At 44.1% G+C, this 15928-nt stretch overlaps 1 protein-coding gene across 1 annotated transcript in view; it reads left to right on the top strand.

The window, feature by feature from the left end:
* The window catches only part of LOC119650353 (hemicentin-1-like), a 118369-nt gene that overhangs the window by 97819 nt on the left and 4622 nt on the right, over positions 1 to 15928 (top strand). Inside the window, exons 30-32 of the mRNA XM_038053035.1 lie at positions 2338 to 2456; positions 2532 to 2679; positions 2745 to 2899. Of these exons, the coding sequence (XP_037908963.1) occupies positions 2338 to 2456; positions 2532 to 2679; positions 2745 to 2899 (422 nt within the window). The remainder of the gene's footprint in view (positions 1 to 2337; positions 2457 to 2531; positions 2680 to 2744; positions 2900 to 15928) is intronic.

Below are 15928 nucleotides of genomic sequence, written 5' to 3' on the forward strand. Positions count from 1 at the left end.
TGCGCTGACCAAGTTTGAAATAGCGTCGCGCCTGGGTACTCGGATGATACCTCGCAGACAGGCGCAGCTTAACGGGCGAAACTTTCCGTTTGCTGCTCCCATATAGCAACACAGAACAGGTAAATTTGTCTTGGCGTTTCACGGCAAGGCACCGAAAGCAAATCTAACATTGTTAATCCGTCGAGCGACATTCAGTTTGTTGCCACAATCGGCAGAAACCACGTTTCCTAGATATACAAATTGATGAGCGCCTTCGATAATAACAATAATCGTTGACGCAATAATCCAATTGGATGAAGACCTTGACATTTCGTAGATCACTTCATTGAAGACCGTAACGGTACTATGTTGCATCCTACAGTGCAATGTGGTCAGCATTGCGCTCGCCTGATATTATTACCCTGATTTGAATCAGGTACACATTCACAGTTGAGTCGACTGGTATCCGACGTCAAATCACAATAGCAATCAAACTACCACCCATGAGATTTGAACCGCAACCTTCCGTACGACAGCCTTGTGCTCTAATCACGGAGCTATCTGGACAGTACCTTCGATACTCTGTCCATTAATGCAAATGCAGAAACTGCGATGACTCATGAGGTAAAGGACCTTGATTTCGTTGATGTTTATCTTCTGTGCAACTTTATCTGCCTCTCTTTCCAAACTCAGAGCCATTTGGTTAAGATCCATAACCCCATAAGGGAATGAACACATAGCATCGTCGTAGTCGAGGTGTTTGGTCCATAGAACACCGATAACAAGAAGAAATAATGTCGGCAATAAAATGTAACCTTGGAAGACACCGCTTTTGAGATTTTACCTCAACGCCGGGGATGCCCCTCCTGCGTAGAGCACCACCCTGTTCACACTATAGACCGATTTCTCGAAATCGATGAAGAGCAGTTGCAGCGAAGATTTCAACTGCGGGCACTTTACTAAAATGATCTGCAGGTCATTGATTCAGTCAGCCTGTCCTCTGTCTGTCAAACTTTTGAGATATTCTTTGATGCGTTCCAGGTTTATTTAAGGTATTAGCTTTCTCGCGAGAGGGATCACTCTGATACCCCCCCAATTGTAGCACTCAAAACGGGTGTTCTATTCTGAAATTTTAACGAGTATTCCTTTACTCCACTCTACTGTAAAGGTTTCATATTCCCAGGAATTCCTTATGGGAGGAAGTTGCAGACTGCAAACACTGCAAGTGCAATGGCGAACAACTTTGCCTGGAAACGGTCAAGCCTAACGGTTTTATTCCGTTTGATGGCCGAGATGATTTTGCTTCTATTTGGGCAGTCCCAATCCGCGCGTTACGGTAAATATCTATTTCATCGATAAGAAATGGAACTTCACCTAATGCGATGCGGTTAAGAACGGAAGTGAGTGTACTTTCGACTTCTTAAGCTAATCATCATCGTGGATGAGGAGTCGATCGCTAAAGTCCTTCACAGGACCATCGCAAGGCTTGCGCCCATATGCAAGTTCTCGGTTGATACGATATACACTTCTGAAATCATTGTATTCTACGTTGAACTTCTTTGGATTTCGCTTGGTATCGGAATTCAATCGCATCACACCCACCGCCACTCGCAGCGGTCAATGGAACCTTCAGTCCCTTGTATTCACCAATCCGCTGCTACGATTTCGCAGTCAAAGAGCATTTTTGATGGCAGCCCAATACTTATCGATATTTTTAGGCGGGTTACTCAATATACCTGCCATCCGATCTGCAAAATGGTTTCCCCCCGTCGAGCGACAGCGACAGGGGTCCTCATACATGCAAAAGTGGGTGCAATTTTTTTCTCATATCATTGTCATGTGGGGCATGAAATGAAAAGTCTCGGTTAGTATTTTCCGCAATCGGTCTTAGTTTTGACATTTGTTTGAAAGGTGGGGAGTTCGTTAGGTCGAAAGTAATAATTTCTTTCACGAACCCATTTTCAGAAACTGCTTAACCGAAAAACCGAAAAAAAATCAACAAGCTGTCGTTTTATGGTACCTAGGCTCCGAGGTGCTTTCCATACCGATATCTACATATTCAGAGCTAACAATAGTATATATATATTACTATAATTTTTAGTAATTGATCGTAAAACCCCCTTTAAGTTCATTATATAATCATGAAATTTTGCAGTAATATAGGCAATAACATACTGGATCCTACCAAGTTTGGTCGAAATCGCACTATTACCAGCAAAGGTAAAATAGGTCAAAGTTGTCGCTTCAGTGCAAATTCAAGACCTTGAATGACCTGAAATGTCCAGCTTCCGGTTTTCCGTCTTGTTATGTAATAGATTATTTATCTTTCGTATTAATCTTTTCAACAAATTATTACAGAACCTCCAACGCAATTAAAGGCTGATGCGCTCTCCGAAATCACAATTGTAGCCGGGCTACCTCTCTTCCTACCATGTCCGTGGAATGCAGACCCAGAAACAACAGTAAAATGGATGAAGGTAAATATATATACCTGTGAATTTTTATGGAGAAAATGTTTCCAATCATTCAAAACTAAAACAATTTTCCTTTAGAACTCGGTTCCCTTTCATAAAGGAGTATCTCATGATCAGGGAATATTATCGATAGGAGTGACAACCGTAGCAGATAGTGGACGCTATTCGTGCTCAGCTACAAATATTGGCGGGGAAGCTACAAAAACATTCGATGTTAAAATTAAAGGTATAAGTCCATTAGGAATTGATTTCTTGTAGTAGCTATTTGCAATCAACTTAAAAATATTCCAGGTCCACCTTTCTATGATATTGACCCAACTAATTGCGATATTATTCTAAAATGTCCTCCTATTGTGGATAAGGCCGATCATATTATTTGGGAGGAACTACTTCTCGAAGATAAAGAAAATATCACCAATTCTATTCCTGAAAGCTCAACGGAATTGGTAAGAGACTATCTAAGGGAATGGATTTTCGATAGTTAATCTTAAAACTAAAAGATCTGCCTTTGCGAATGCGAATAATGTTTTCAATTGCTTAGTCCATATTATGTTCAGTAAGCTTTCTATATATGATTGTTATGCGATCTTGCTGCAGATTGACTAGCCCGGTTCCTACGCCGACCCGGTGGCTGTCATCCTGCTACTGATAGGTGCGAACTGCTCAGGTGGGTGAGTTTCAAGTGAGTTGTGCTGGGCTACTTTGGTGTGGAGTTCGGGTGAATCTCCGCTAAGCGGCCCAACATTGCAGCGCCTCCTCACTACCCCGCACCCAGTTAATAATGGGTTTCAGTGAAAACGCACCGTGCACCTCTCCTCCCTGCGATGTAAGCACCTACGTCAGTCTCAAGAAGTGAAAAGGTGTTCCCTCTGTTTAACACTTCATATGGGCCCTCATATGGTGGTTGCAGGGGCTTTCGTATCGAACACAGGATTGCTAGGGAGTCTCACTCGGCGGAGCTGGTGGCAAACTCTTCACGATGGGCTGAACGTAGGCCAAGGAGAACGAAAGGTAGGACTTGTGACCACGAAGGGTCATCGTGTGCCATTATAGCAGCTATTCCAGCGTTCTAGGATCCCATTCGAGTCTGGATAATACGCAGCCATCCGATGGCGCTTGGATGGAGGAGTTTGCCTAACTCTGAGAACAGGGTAGGTACGAACCGCATTCCCTGGTCAATAATGACGTCAGCTGGAACTCCAAAATGTGGGATCCATTTCCGACAAATAGCCAAACAGCCGACCAGAAATATTGCTTCAGGCCACTGCGTGAACCTATCGATCATTGAGGGGCTATACGAAGCTCGCCATGGTGTGACAATGTGGATCGTGTCAAAACGAGCCCACTTCTCTTTGTACATGCTTGGTGACTTTACACTTCTGACACGCGATGCACTGTTTGGTCCAAGAGTTAATATCCTTATTCATTACGGGTCAAAAATATTTGCTAGTGACCAGCCGATTCGTTGTCCGAGCTGCTCTCATTACAGTGCTCTGGATAAACGTATGCAACAGCTGCAAATTGAGTAATGCATTCAGAGCTGCGTCGGATGTCGTGCTCATGGTACCGGTGGTACCCAGACACACATTTCTTTGCAATTTGACTAGTTTACAGCGAAAATTCTTTTGTTTCACCTTAACCCACCACACTGGATATATCATTATTACTACATAAGGCCTAAGTCCCCAAGTCGAGGCAAAGGTCCGCCTACACAGCCAGTCCATCCAGTTTTTTTCTTTTTTAAGTAAAACCATTGTGGTTTTATTTTTATTTATTTTACTGTCAATCAAATCAACGGCGTGTTATGTATACATACCGTTCTGAGATCTCGACTAACAGCTAGCGCACCCACGTCATCTGTATAGCTTGAGCGTGTATTGGCAGATTTTACAGTTCGCATAGTAGTGAGTCGATCAGCATACTCCACAGAAATGGCGATAGCCCACCTCCTTGAGGGCAATATTTTGTCGCTCCTTTGCTAGGTAACGATCGACACCCACTTCAACACACAGCAATCTCCTCGTTAGCATAGCGTTGATCCACTTTATTAAAGTTTCATCAACTCCATACTCTTTGGCCGCATCACAAAACTTTCGGACGCGGACAGTCAAACGCCCCTTCAATTTCCACGAACACCCCCATCACATATTCGCTTTTCCGAGTTGCGTGCTCTATCTTTAAAACCAAAGAGTGAATAGCCAACTCACAAGACTTTCCACGTTGGTTTTCATTTAGTGGGTTCCTTTTTTAGTGCCTTCTTGCGAATGTGACACTTAACCAGTCTCTCCAGACTTTTTGGTGAAAATTATGTTAAGCTGATTTGCCTGAAGTTCTTTGGATTTGAATAGTCATGCTTCCCAGGCTTAGGTATGAAGTCATCTTAATTTTCTGTCACGAGGAAGCCCATAGCAAGACATCCACGAAAAATATTTTTTAGAAGTCGCATTAAGTGCTCTATACCCTCCTTTAGCATCGCTGGGTGGATGACAGCCATGCCTGGTGCTTTGAAGTGTTCAAATGATAGTATAGCAGCTCTCACCTTTTCATTGGTAACAACCGCTCACGTAATTCCTCTGCAACACCTTCGTGTTGAAAGGTTTGCAGAAACTGACAGTTCTCTTCCTCCCACTTATAAAACCTGTCCTCCCGGGTGGTGTACTATAGCTCAGGAGTTCCATTCGGTTTTCTCAGAGATTCCAACTTGGCCGACTCATCTTTATTAAGGACTCTGCACAGTCTGGAAGTTTCCCTCTCGCCATCCAGTTCCTCACAGTATGCTCTAAAAGAGTCCCATTTCGAAGGCTTTACGAGCATCTTAAATTCACGCTTCTTCCTTATTGCTTTTGAAAGCGCGACTTGACTTGACGAAGTTGTCTGGTTGATTTCCTGAGTGTTTGCAGTTCTGGGTTCCACCATGGAACCATTTTACCGCGTTGGCTTAGGGAAGCAGGAAAAGCCTCTGCAAAGCAGTCTAAAAGTGTGCAATTCAGAGTTTGCAATTGATCTCCTATCAAAAAAGAAGTCCTTAGTCTCCTAAGGAACTCTACTTCGTTGCCAAGAAATTTATGGAACTTTATGTCCAATCCGTTTTCCTAGGATTCTGTCTTTGTATTACAGACTGTTCGCCTGCAATAGTCAGACTAAATTCTAAATAATAGTGATCTGAGAGTAGTCTGACTCTTTAGTCTGACTATTGCATCTCAAGTCAACTCTAATAACTTTGAGCCGTAGCCTACGTTCGCGATCATCAGACCAGCTGAAGTGATGAAATCAAACAGCTTCTCCCCTCTAAGATAACTTTTGCTACTGTCCCAAAGAATATGCTGAGCGTTTACATCACAACCTATTAAGAGTTCAAGGCCAGTCGATTCGGTATACGCTACGAGGTCCCTTAGTTGTTGTGTCGGCTTAGGACAAAAAGAATCTCTTCTTACCACTAACCTGGTATTGTAAGTTGACCGCAACTAGGTCCTGAGAACAGAATTGCTTCAGCACGGTTGCCCCTAACAGTTTTGATATCAGAACTTCGGTCTCAAGGACCTTTCATCGAAGAAGATCCTAGTCTCCTTGACTGATCCTACCACAGATTTGGTTAAAACGAACCTATGACTCTTGAGCTAAAAATATATAAGAACGGTCCTGAAACTTTGCCGGCCTTGCTGGCAATAGATAGGAAGAGGCTTTGGCGTGCTGCAGGTTAATTTGACTAAATCTTATGTTTCTGCTGCTGCTGCGTCCAATGTGAATCTCAACGGGTTTACCAACTTAACTTCACCTTCCGCCGAGAGTTTCGCTTTCTTGCGGTCGATTTCTCTGAACCTCGCCACACTTGGTGGTGTAGCAACGCCCATGTCTTCATTCCCAAGAAACTCGCCTTCTTCCGCAGTGCTTTCCGTTGTCGTCGGCTGCCCCCCCCCCCCCCCCCCTACGTTCACAGTATCCGGGCTGCGTAGATTTGTTTCCACATCCGGGAATTAGACCAGTTGTCTCCACATCACCAGCTACCCTTTCTTCCGCTTTTCCTGGTAGAGGCGGCGGAGAACGTTTTCACAGGCGAGCCTGTAGTCTTTTCTCCTTTGCGGCTGAAGGTCTCTAGGTCCTCTCATTAAGGCAGTTGCTTTACTATCCTTTCTGGCTGGCTGCGCCGTTGACACCGGGTGTAGGTTTTCCACTGAAGCGAAGAGTTCATCTCCTGCAGATTTCTCCGTGGGGCAACATGAATCTGGTAAGGCCTCCAAAATCCGTGCCGGCCACGAGCTGATTTGATGAAGATAAAGCCTCGGATGCATTCGAAGTCTGTTTCTTCTTACCACTTGGAAAGTTACAATTCTTTGCTTCCATTCTCATGTGCTTTTGGACACGCTTAGTGTGGCAGTAAACTACCGCAGATTCCCCTGTGGTAGGCTGTTCTATTCCTTAGTGATTGTCAAAAAATCAAATGTTGCAGGGATTTTAACCTCTGAAATGCGTGAAAAGGGTCTGAAATTACATTGTCTTTGCCGAGCACGTGTTGGATGTCTGAAGTAAACTGGCTTATAAAGGTCAGGTGCCGAAGTTGGCGAGGTTGCGGTTTGTCGGGGTTCTGCTTAAAAGCGAAAATAAGAGATTTGTGGCCCGTGAACATTGTGAATGGCCTGCCTTCTAGGAAACATCGGAAGTATTTGATTGCCATATACGCGGCTAATAGCTCACGATATTAGATGCAGTAGTTCCGTTGAGCTGTATTCAATTGCTTCGAAAAGAAGGTTAACTGCATCCAGCTTTGATTAACCTATTGCGATGTCTGAGGCATCTGGTTGAGGGTATGCCAGGAGTGTAGCATCCGCCAGCGGTCGTTTGGCTAGCTCAGATGCAGTCGGCGTTGAGGATCGCTTGATGCTGTGCTGCTTTAGGCAAGAAACGACGATAAAAGTTTAACATGTCCAAAAAACGATCGCAAATCTTTAACTCTTTTAGGTTGTGGGAAGTCTGTGGTGGTCTGAACCTTGTCTGGATAAGGGTGGATTCCCTCAGGAAAAATCATGTGGCCTAAAAACTTCAGCTGCTTTTAAAGGAACTTGAATTTTTCAACGTTAAGCACAATATCGGCCTCAAAGAAACGTTGAAAAATGCATGAAATGTTCCAAATGTTCAGATTCAGAGGAAGAGGCGACCAAAGCATCATCCAAGCACACTAAATAAAACTTAAGGTTTCACAGGACAGAGTGGATGAGCATCCAAAAAGTTTACACGTCATACACAGACTAAAAGACATCGGTGCAAACTCCAAGAGTCCGAAGGGTGCGCATACTGCCGTTTTCGGAATATCTTTTGGAGGTACAGGGATTTCATGGTACGTCATGGTCCTAGGTCGTGAAAACACGGGAATTTACGAGATTGTGCTTAAAGTCGTGGATGAGCGGTATTGGATAGCCATCCGGAATGGTATGAGCATTCAGACGTCTGTAATCACCACATGGTCTCCATTCGCCGTTGGGCTTTGGCACCATGTGGAGTGCAGATGACTGGCAGCTATTTGATGGTATGAAAACATCTTGCTTTAAAAGTATATATAATACTTTCTTAGCAACAGCGAACTTCTGGGGTGGTAATGGACGGACGTTCGAGAATATATGGGAGCTAGTAGTGCGGATTTGGTGCTGAATATCATGCTACCTGCGAGAGACTACTTTCGCTAGTTATGCTGCTGTATTTTGGAAGAAGCGCGTGAATGCGAGGGTCGGCTATTTATTTAAAAATGGTAGAAAGACTGACAGTTGAGTAGATGGCAAGTTTTCCTGTAGACCTAAACAAGGTGTTGGGGTCTACAAGGGACCTATTCTGCAGATCCACTAGCAAGCCATAGCAACCTATGCTTTGCTTATTAAGCCGACGGAAGGCAAGACTTTTGCGGAAGTCCTCAATCCGTTTCAAAATCAAACCCGAAGACAACGGAGCGGAGGTGTCTTCCATACGTAAAACGAAGGGTGGTGGAGTCTTTGTCGAACTAGGCCCGAAGACTATAAATAAAATCACGTTCTGTGAAGCAGTCAAGGGGCTTCTAGGAGGAAAGCTTTGGTTACTAGCCTGGAACCCACGTGTGCTTTAGAAATCCGAGACCTTCACTGTCTCACGGAAAACAACGAGGTAGAAGAGGCCATCAAACGCGAATGCCCGGAGGTAACCAATGTCCGGATTGGTATCACCTCCGCAAACTCACGAGGCCAAAAACTCGCTGTGGTGGAAGTTGCCGGGCAATACGCGAGGAAGCCTCTAAACAGCGGGAAAATAAGAATTGGTTGGGTAGTGTGTAGGATACGAATTCGGGCCGCCCCAACTAAATGTTACAGATGTTTGAATTATGGGCGCACATCTGCAAACTGTCGGGGACCTGACAGAAGGGCAACATGCCGTAAATGCGGTCAGGCAGGCCATAAAGCGAACAGCTGCAATGAAAAGGCAGGATGAGAGCATTGCGTACACTGCGGGATCGGGGCGGTGTCCAGTTTTCAGAGCAGAACTGGAAATAGCTAGGATACGGTCAACATGATTCGCATCCTACAAATCAATATGCACCGGAGTGCAACCGCTCACGAGTTGCTAGCGCAGTTCGCTGCGGAGACCAAAAGCTGATTTAGTACTCATCAGTGAGCAGTACCGAAACAAGGGCCCAGTTTTATGGCACCCAGACATATCAGGTGCCATCTGGGTTCGGGAATGGGGCATGCCTCACACAAATTCCAGAGGAAAACGAATTCTGGAAATGGCGGCGAGAACAGGACTGGTAGTTCTAAACACCGGATCCACCCCAACGTTCCGGCGCCCGGGCTGCGAAGGAAGCATTCCAGACGTAACCTTCGCATCGGAATCACTGGTGTCGCTGGTGGACGGGTGGCGAGTTCTGGAAGACTTTTCGGCAAGTGACCACCAATACATTACTTTCGAAGTGGTGGACACAAACTCTCGGTGTGCGCCACCCCAGCGATCTTTCTGTGTATGGAACGTCGCGAAAGTGAACACCGGGAAGTTTGTCGAAACTCTGGGAACAGGTGGGGCCACGCTGAAGGGTACTCCTGGGGGCGGTGGCGCCGCTGCTGACACTGTCGTAAATTCAGTTATGAGGAAGACATCGAGGCGCGGCAAACCTTCCATGTATTGGTGGACAGTGGAAATCGCAGAGCTCCGGAAGGAGTGTCACAGGCTCCGCCGCTTAACACAACGTCTAGGCGACCGGGGGGAGTCATGTACCATAATGATGGAGTACAAACCAGCCAAAAGGAAACTCCGCAGCGCAATAAACTAGAGCAAAGCTCGCTGCTGGCAAGATCTGATCGACGAGGTGAATGGGGATCCGTGGGGACTCGGTTACAAGCTTGTAACCCGAAAAATCGGGGCTCTGCGAAACCCTATTCACTTAAAGCCGAGCAGATGGACCGCATTGTGAGGGCACTCTTCCCTGCACACCCCGTATGGGATGGTGATGTCGGCGCGGAGAGCGCAGAGGACTGTCCACTTTTCTCTGTAAAAGAGTTGGAACAGGCAGTCCTCTCTATGAAAAACAAGAAGGCGCCAGGACCCGATGGTATTCCAGCAGAGGTATACAAACTGGTATTCCAACACCGGCCAGACCTACTGCTCGGCGCATTCAACGCTTGCCTCAAAGAGGGCATTTCCCCTGCTCGTTGGAAAGTTGCGAGGCTTGCGCTGATCCCTAAAGGGAAAGGTGATCCCGAATTGCCGTCTTCATACGGCCCACTATGTATGCTTGATACTGCTGGGAAAGTGCTCGAAAGGGTCATCAAAAGTAGACTCGCTGAAGCGATACGCACTGCCGGAGATTTATCTCCCCGGCAGTTTGGTTTTAGGGCAGGGAGATCGACAATTGATGCTGTCATGCAGGTCGTGGACGCCGTTCGACGAGCAGAGGCACATAGCCGCCGAACTCGGCGGGTGATGCTCCTCGTAACGCTTGACGTCAGAAACGCCTTCAATTCCGTAAAATGGAAAGACATTCTAGGCACACTAGACAATACCTTCAACGTGCCGAACTATCTCTTACGGATTTTGAGGGACTATCTGAGGAACCGCTCCCTGCTCTATGAAACACTAGAGGGTCAAAGGTGGATGGAGATCACGTCGGGGGTAGCACAGGGATCCATCCTAGGGCCCAACCTCTGGAACGCTACCTATGACAGTCTGCTTAAACTCGACATGCCAGAAGAGTCGCGCCTGGTCGGCTACGCAGATGATGTCGCAGCGCTTGTTGCTGGACGCACTGTCGAACAGGCGCAAAGCAGACTCGGCATATTGATGCGACGGGTAAGCGGATGGATGACTACTCATGGTTTCAACCTTGCCTGTGGTGGTAAACCAAGTAGCGGTTCCCGTAAGGAAGTATACCGACCTACGCTACTTCTTGGTGGTGTCTGAGTACCATCGTTGCCTCTTCCGGGTAATCCTTTTTCGATAATTGATTTAATTTTCTCGCCTTTTGTGAAAGCTTCGCTTGTTAATGCAGAGGGGGGTCAATTTCGCTGTAGTTTTGTGCGAGTATTGCTCCGCAAGCTATATCGGAAGCATCAGTTGACACGAAAAAGGGTTTGTTGAAATCCGGACATTTTAATACGGTTGGTGATAGTAGAAATGATTTTATTGTTTTCTACGCCTAAAGGCAATTTTTTATCCAACCGAATTTTATATTTTTGCTGCGTAGTTTATTTAAGCGCTGCGCAATTTCAACAAAATTAGGTATGAAACGTCGGTAGTAGTTGCAGAATGAAACGAATCGCCAAACCTCGCCTTCTGTTTTAAGTAGTGGATAGTTTTATATAGTACCATATTTTGCATGATCCGGTCCGATGTCTTGTGATGATACTTCATCATCATCAACTGTGCAACAACCGGTATCCGGTGTCGGACTACCTCAATAAGGAACTCCAGACATCCCGGTTTTGCACCTAGGTCCACCAATTCGAAATCGCTAGAAGCTGTCTGGCGTCCTGACCTAAGCCATCGTTCCATCTCAGGCAAGGTTTACGTCGTCTTCTTTTTCTACCATAGATATTTCCCTTATAGACTTCCGGTGCGAGGATTTCATCGTCGTAACTGTAATCGGTTCTGATTTTCAACCATAGATAGGAGAAATTATAAACAGTCTCAAAGTTTTAGTCTCGTATCTTTATTCTTCCCGTTTGACCGGTGCGGTTTGATGTTGTTGGTTGGTTGGTTTTCGATGATACTTCGTGTCCTAAAAAAGTTACCTCAGTTTGGAAAAACTTACATTTTGCCGGGTTGAGTTTGAAGTTTCAATGAATTCTGAATTCTTTCACACACTACAAGACGCTGTCTCGAGTTTCATTTATTTGAAACTTGTATACCTAAAGCTATGACATATCAAATTGCTTAACACTAGCCCCTTACATATGGGAATCATTACTTTTCCTAATTACGGATGTATTGTCCGGAAAATCCTTTCCAAGGTATCATGTATCACTGTGAAGGGATCCTTGGACCACTATAAACATTTACTAGTCCGGAAATCATTAAATCTTTTTCTTAATGATGGAAAATGATCTTCTGACTATTTTCAAATTAGATGTTTATGACGTCTGTCATTATGCAACAATTATTCACAATAATTATTTCAACACTGGCGTTAGATCCCATGTTAAGAAATACTTTGTTCAATCCATTTCATTCAGTATGTCATCAATGCGGATTAATGGAAATTTGTCTTTTAATTAAAAATTATTAAAATCGGTTTACTGTCTGTCTGCCGGTCTGTTACACTCATTTTTCTTGGAGGCGGTTATAGCGATTCACACCAAATTTGGTAGATAGGTGGAAACTTTGAACATCATCATCATCAACGGCCTGCCTTAATAAGGAACTCCAGACATCCCGATTGTCTGGAGTTCCTTATTAAGGCAGGCCTAGACCGGATACCCGTTGTTGCGCCGTTGACGATGATGATGCTCAAAGTTTCTACCTACACCAGTTCGATATCCCTAAAACCTGTCTGGCGTCCTGACCTACGCCATCGCTGCATCTCAGGCAGGGTCTTCCTCGTCCTCTTTTTCTACCATAGATATTGCCCTTATAGACTTCCCGGGCTGAATTATCCTCACCCATAATTAAGTGACCCGCCCACCGTAACCTATTGAGCTGGATTTTATCCACAACTTGACGGCCATGGTATCGCTCATAGATTTGGTTGTTATGTAGGCTAGACACATGCAAAAGGGAGTGTAATTTTTTTCTTGGTCTTGGTTACTATATTCCGAAGCCGGTTTTAGTTATTGATTTAATGGATGGAAAGGTGGGGAATGCGGGGGGTCGAAAGTGATCACTTCTTTAATGGACTCATTCTCAGAAACTACCCAACCCAAAAATCTGAAAAAAATCAAGAGGCCGCCACTATATGGTTCTTAGGCTCCGAAATACCCTCCATACCGACATCTGTTCAAATAAAGTCCAGCGTCCAGCTTGTTGATTATTGTGCTGTTGTTCGGGTTCTATTAGGATTGGTGAATTGTATTCTGAAGTGGGTGACTTTATTATTCCATCGTTTAATAGCTCTTCGGCCTGGCTGTTTATTTCTGTAGTGTGTGCTTCAGGGATACCGCAGTTTTTAACGTAATGACTTGGATGAGGATGAATCCAACAAAGTTGGATAATGCAGACTACGAAATAAGGAACGGTTTCAAAGTTCAATTTTTCGATTATTTGATGATTTGTACTGTTGGACGGGATTGTAGTTTTTTATCTAAGTGGTAGCCTGATAATGATGTTGTTTGGATATGGTTTTTAAGGTTTTGTGTGAAACAAAACCTTATTAGAATGGTGACGGTGTCTGTCTGTCCGTCTGTCCGTCTGTCTGTCTGTCTGTCTGTCTGTCTGTCTGTCTGTCTGTCTGTCACACCCGATTTATTCGGAAACGGCTAGACCGATTGTCACGAAAATTGGTGAGAGTATGTAATCTGGTGATCCCTTTACATGTAGTAAGTGGCGCCATCTTGCGTTAAGTTTAAGGGGGGGCTCTCCGTACATGTGAATGGAGGGTGCAAATTTTTTTTTCACAGAATGTAGCCAAGTAGGGTATCAAATGAAAGGTCTCAATTAGTACTTTTCGAATCTGGTTCAATATTTGATATTAGATGAAACATAGGGGAGTAAGGGTTGAAAATATGACCCACAAAAAGTGTAACAGGTCTCGTTCTCAGAACCTATCCAACCGAAAAATCTGGAAAAAATCACAGTGGTGCACCTCTACGAAATCTAGGCCTCAAAATATATCCGGTTCCGATATCTGCACAAATAATGTTAATAATAGTATATTTCCACATTTTAGAAATTTACCCGGCACCCCCCCTTATGTTCATCCCAGAAGTACAAAATTTGGCATGAGTGTAACGAAGAATATAATGCACAGTCTGGTCAAGTTTGAAGAAAATCCAACTATTATTAACAAAGTTATTGGGGGTGAAACTTTACAATTTTTTGTGAATTTCGTGCACTCTACAACCCGCATGACGTCATCATCACATATCAATTCGTCAATACCACAACGAAATGAATTCTTATGAATTGGGTCGCAGACAATTATTTTGTTTTAGTTTTTTAGTTATTTGTCAACCAGACATGTGTATATGTAGGTATATAATATATGCGTGCTAATGAACTTTGCGGCTAGTGCCTAATTCAGATAGATATAAGACGTAAATCGGAAATATGGGTACGATAAATTTAGATACGTGCATATATGTGTACAGTAGGTAATAGGCAGTTTGTTTGTTTAGGGTGAGCGTGATATCTATGGCTCTAATATGTACGTATGTCTCGTAGTTTGGAAAAATATGAAGGATTATGTTGGATTTGTAGCTATATACGGACAGAGAAATGTGCGTCTCTTACATAAGATGAACACAAAACCTTTATACCCGAAGCGCGAGCTTCCGGTATTCCGACTTGTTTACAGTTGTTTTGGATGTTATATTTAATAATTTGTACCTGCAATGAATATTCCGGGTTGTATTTCTCTATTATCGAGCTGTATCAGATGTTATTTCGTCGAATATTGCGATCTCATTATTATTTGTTAATGTCCAGCTGTTGTAATCAATCATTGATTTATATTTCGCCAAAAAAACCGAAATCTAGTATTCATTCGCTTCCATCAGGAAGTCGTCGTCTACAATGTCCACTGCAGTTTGTAGGTTACGTTTTATTACCGTATTGGTTTTTCTAATTGTTTGTTTCTGCGGCTCTGTTATGCCCGCAATCTCTTTCCAATTTTAACAAGTCGGGAGACCGGAAGCTAGACGCTTCAGGTATGAAAGGTTTTGTGTATTTCTTTTACAAAGAGATTTGAGTGTGCATTTGTCCCATTAGCATGTAGCACGTAAAATATCCATATATTATGTGAAAATATCCACTTTCAAGTGATATTGACATTCATAGTCTTGAATTTGCAGAGGAGCAACAGTTTTGAGCTAGTGAAACCTTGTTAGTAATAGTGCGATTTTCACCAAATTTGGCAGGATCATGCTCTATGCTGTAGCCTACATTACTGAATTTTGTGATTCTAGGGTGAACTTAAGGGTGGTTTGCCTGTCAATTACTGATATAGTAATTTACTATTATTAGCTTTTTTTGAACAGGTATCGGTATGGAGGGTATGGAGCCTAGGCACCATATAGTACCAGCCCCCTGATTTTTTTCAGATTTCGGTTGAGTGGTTCGTTAGAAAAATTATCACTTTCAACTCCCCGCACTCCTCACCTTTTCAACAAATGTCAAAACTAGAACCAGCTTCGAAAAGTACTGACCGAGACCTTTAATTTGATACCCACATGACTATATTTGATGAAAAAAAATTTACACCGCCCTTTTGCATATATGGGGACCCCCCATTAAATTCGACGTAAAAGGATGCCACTCACTATATGCGTGAGCGTTCACAGTTCCCACCTTTCTACCAAATTTGGGGCCAATCACTGCAACCGTCTCCGAGAAAAATGCGTGTGGCGGACAGACAGTGAAGCCCATAGTGTTTTACGTAGGCACCTGTCGTGAAACTTAATCCTACGGTCCTCTTCAGACACGGATTGATTTTGTGACCACAATCAGAGCCCCGCTGAGACAAGTCACAACGGTACCAGTCTATACCAAGTGCACGGCTTAGCATTCATACTGGTGGATGCAAGAATTACCTAAATCTCTACCGAACTATGGAGTACGGCACCCGTGTTGATACGTAACACCACGTCGAGGCCCGAAGGTCTCTTCTCGCTTGATCACAACCACAACCACCATGAAACTCCCAATAGGTAGGCCAACCGCAAATAACCGAGCTGTCCTCACATACAACAGGAGTTCACCCGAAGTATGTGAGTCCAGGAGCTTTCCCAGTTCCCATGGTACCAGTATACCCCTGGTAAGGTTTCGTGACCAATTTGCCACTTCAGATGAGTCCCCGTGCAGACTCGGGTCTGGTC

The sequence above is a fragment of the Hermetia illucens genome, chromosome 2 (assembly GCF_905115235.1).
Source record: "Hermetia illucens chromosome 2, iHerIll2.2.curated.20191125, whole genome shotgun sequence".
NCBI classification, from domain to species: domain Eukaryota; kingdom Metazoa; phylum Arthropoda; class Insecta; order Diptera; family Stratiomyidae; genus Hermetia; species Hermetia illucens.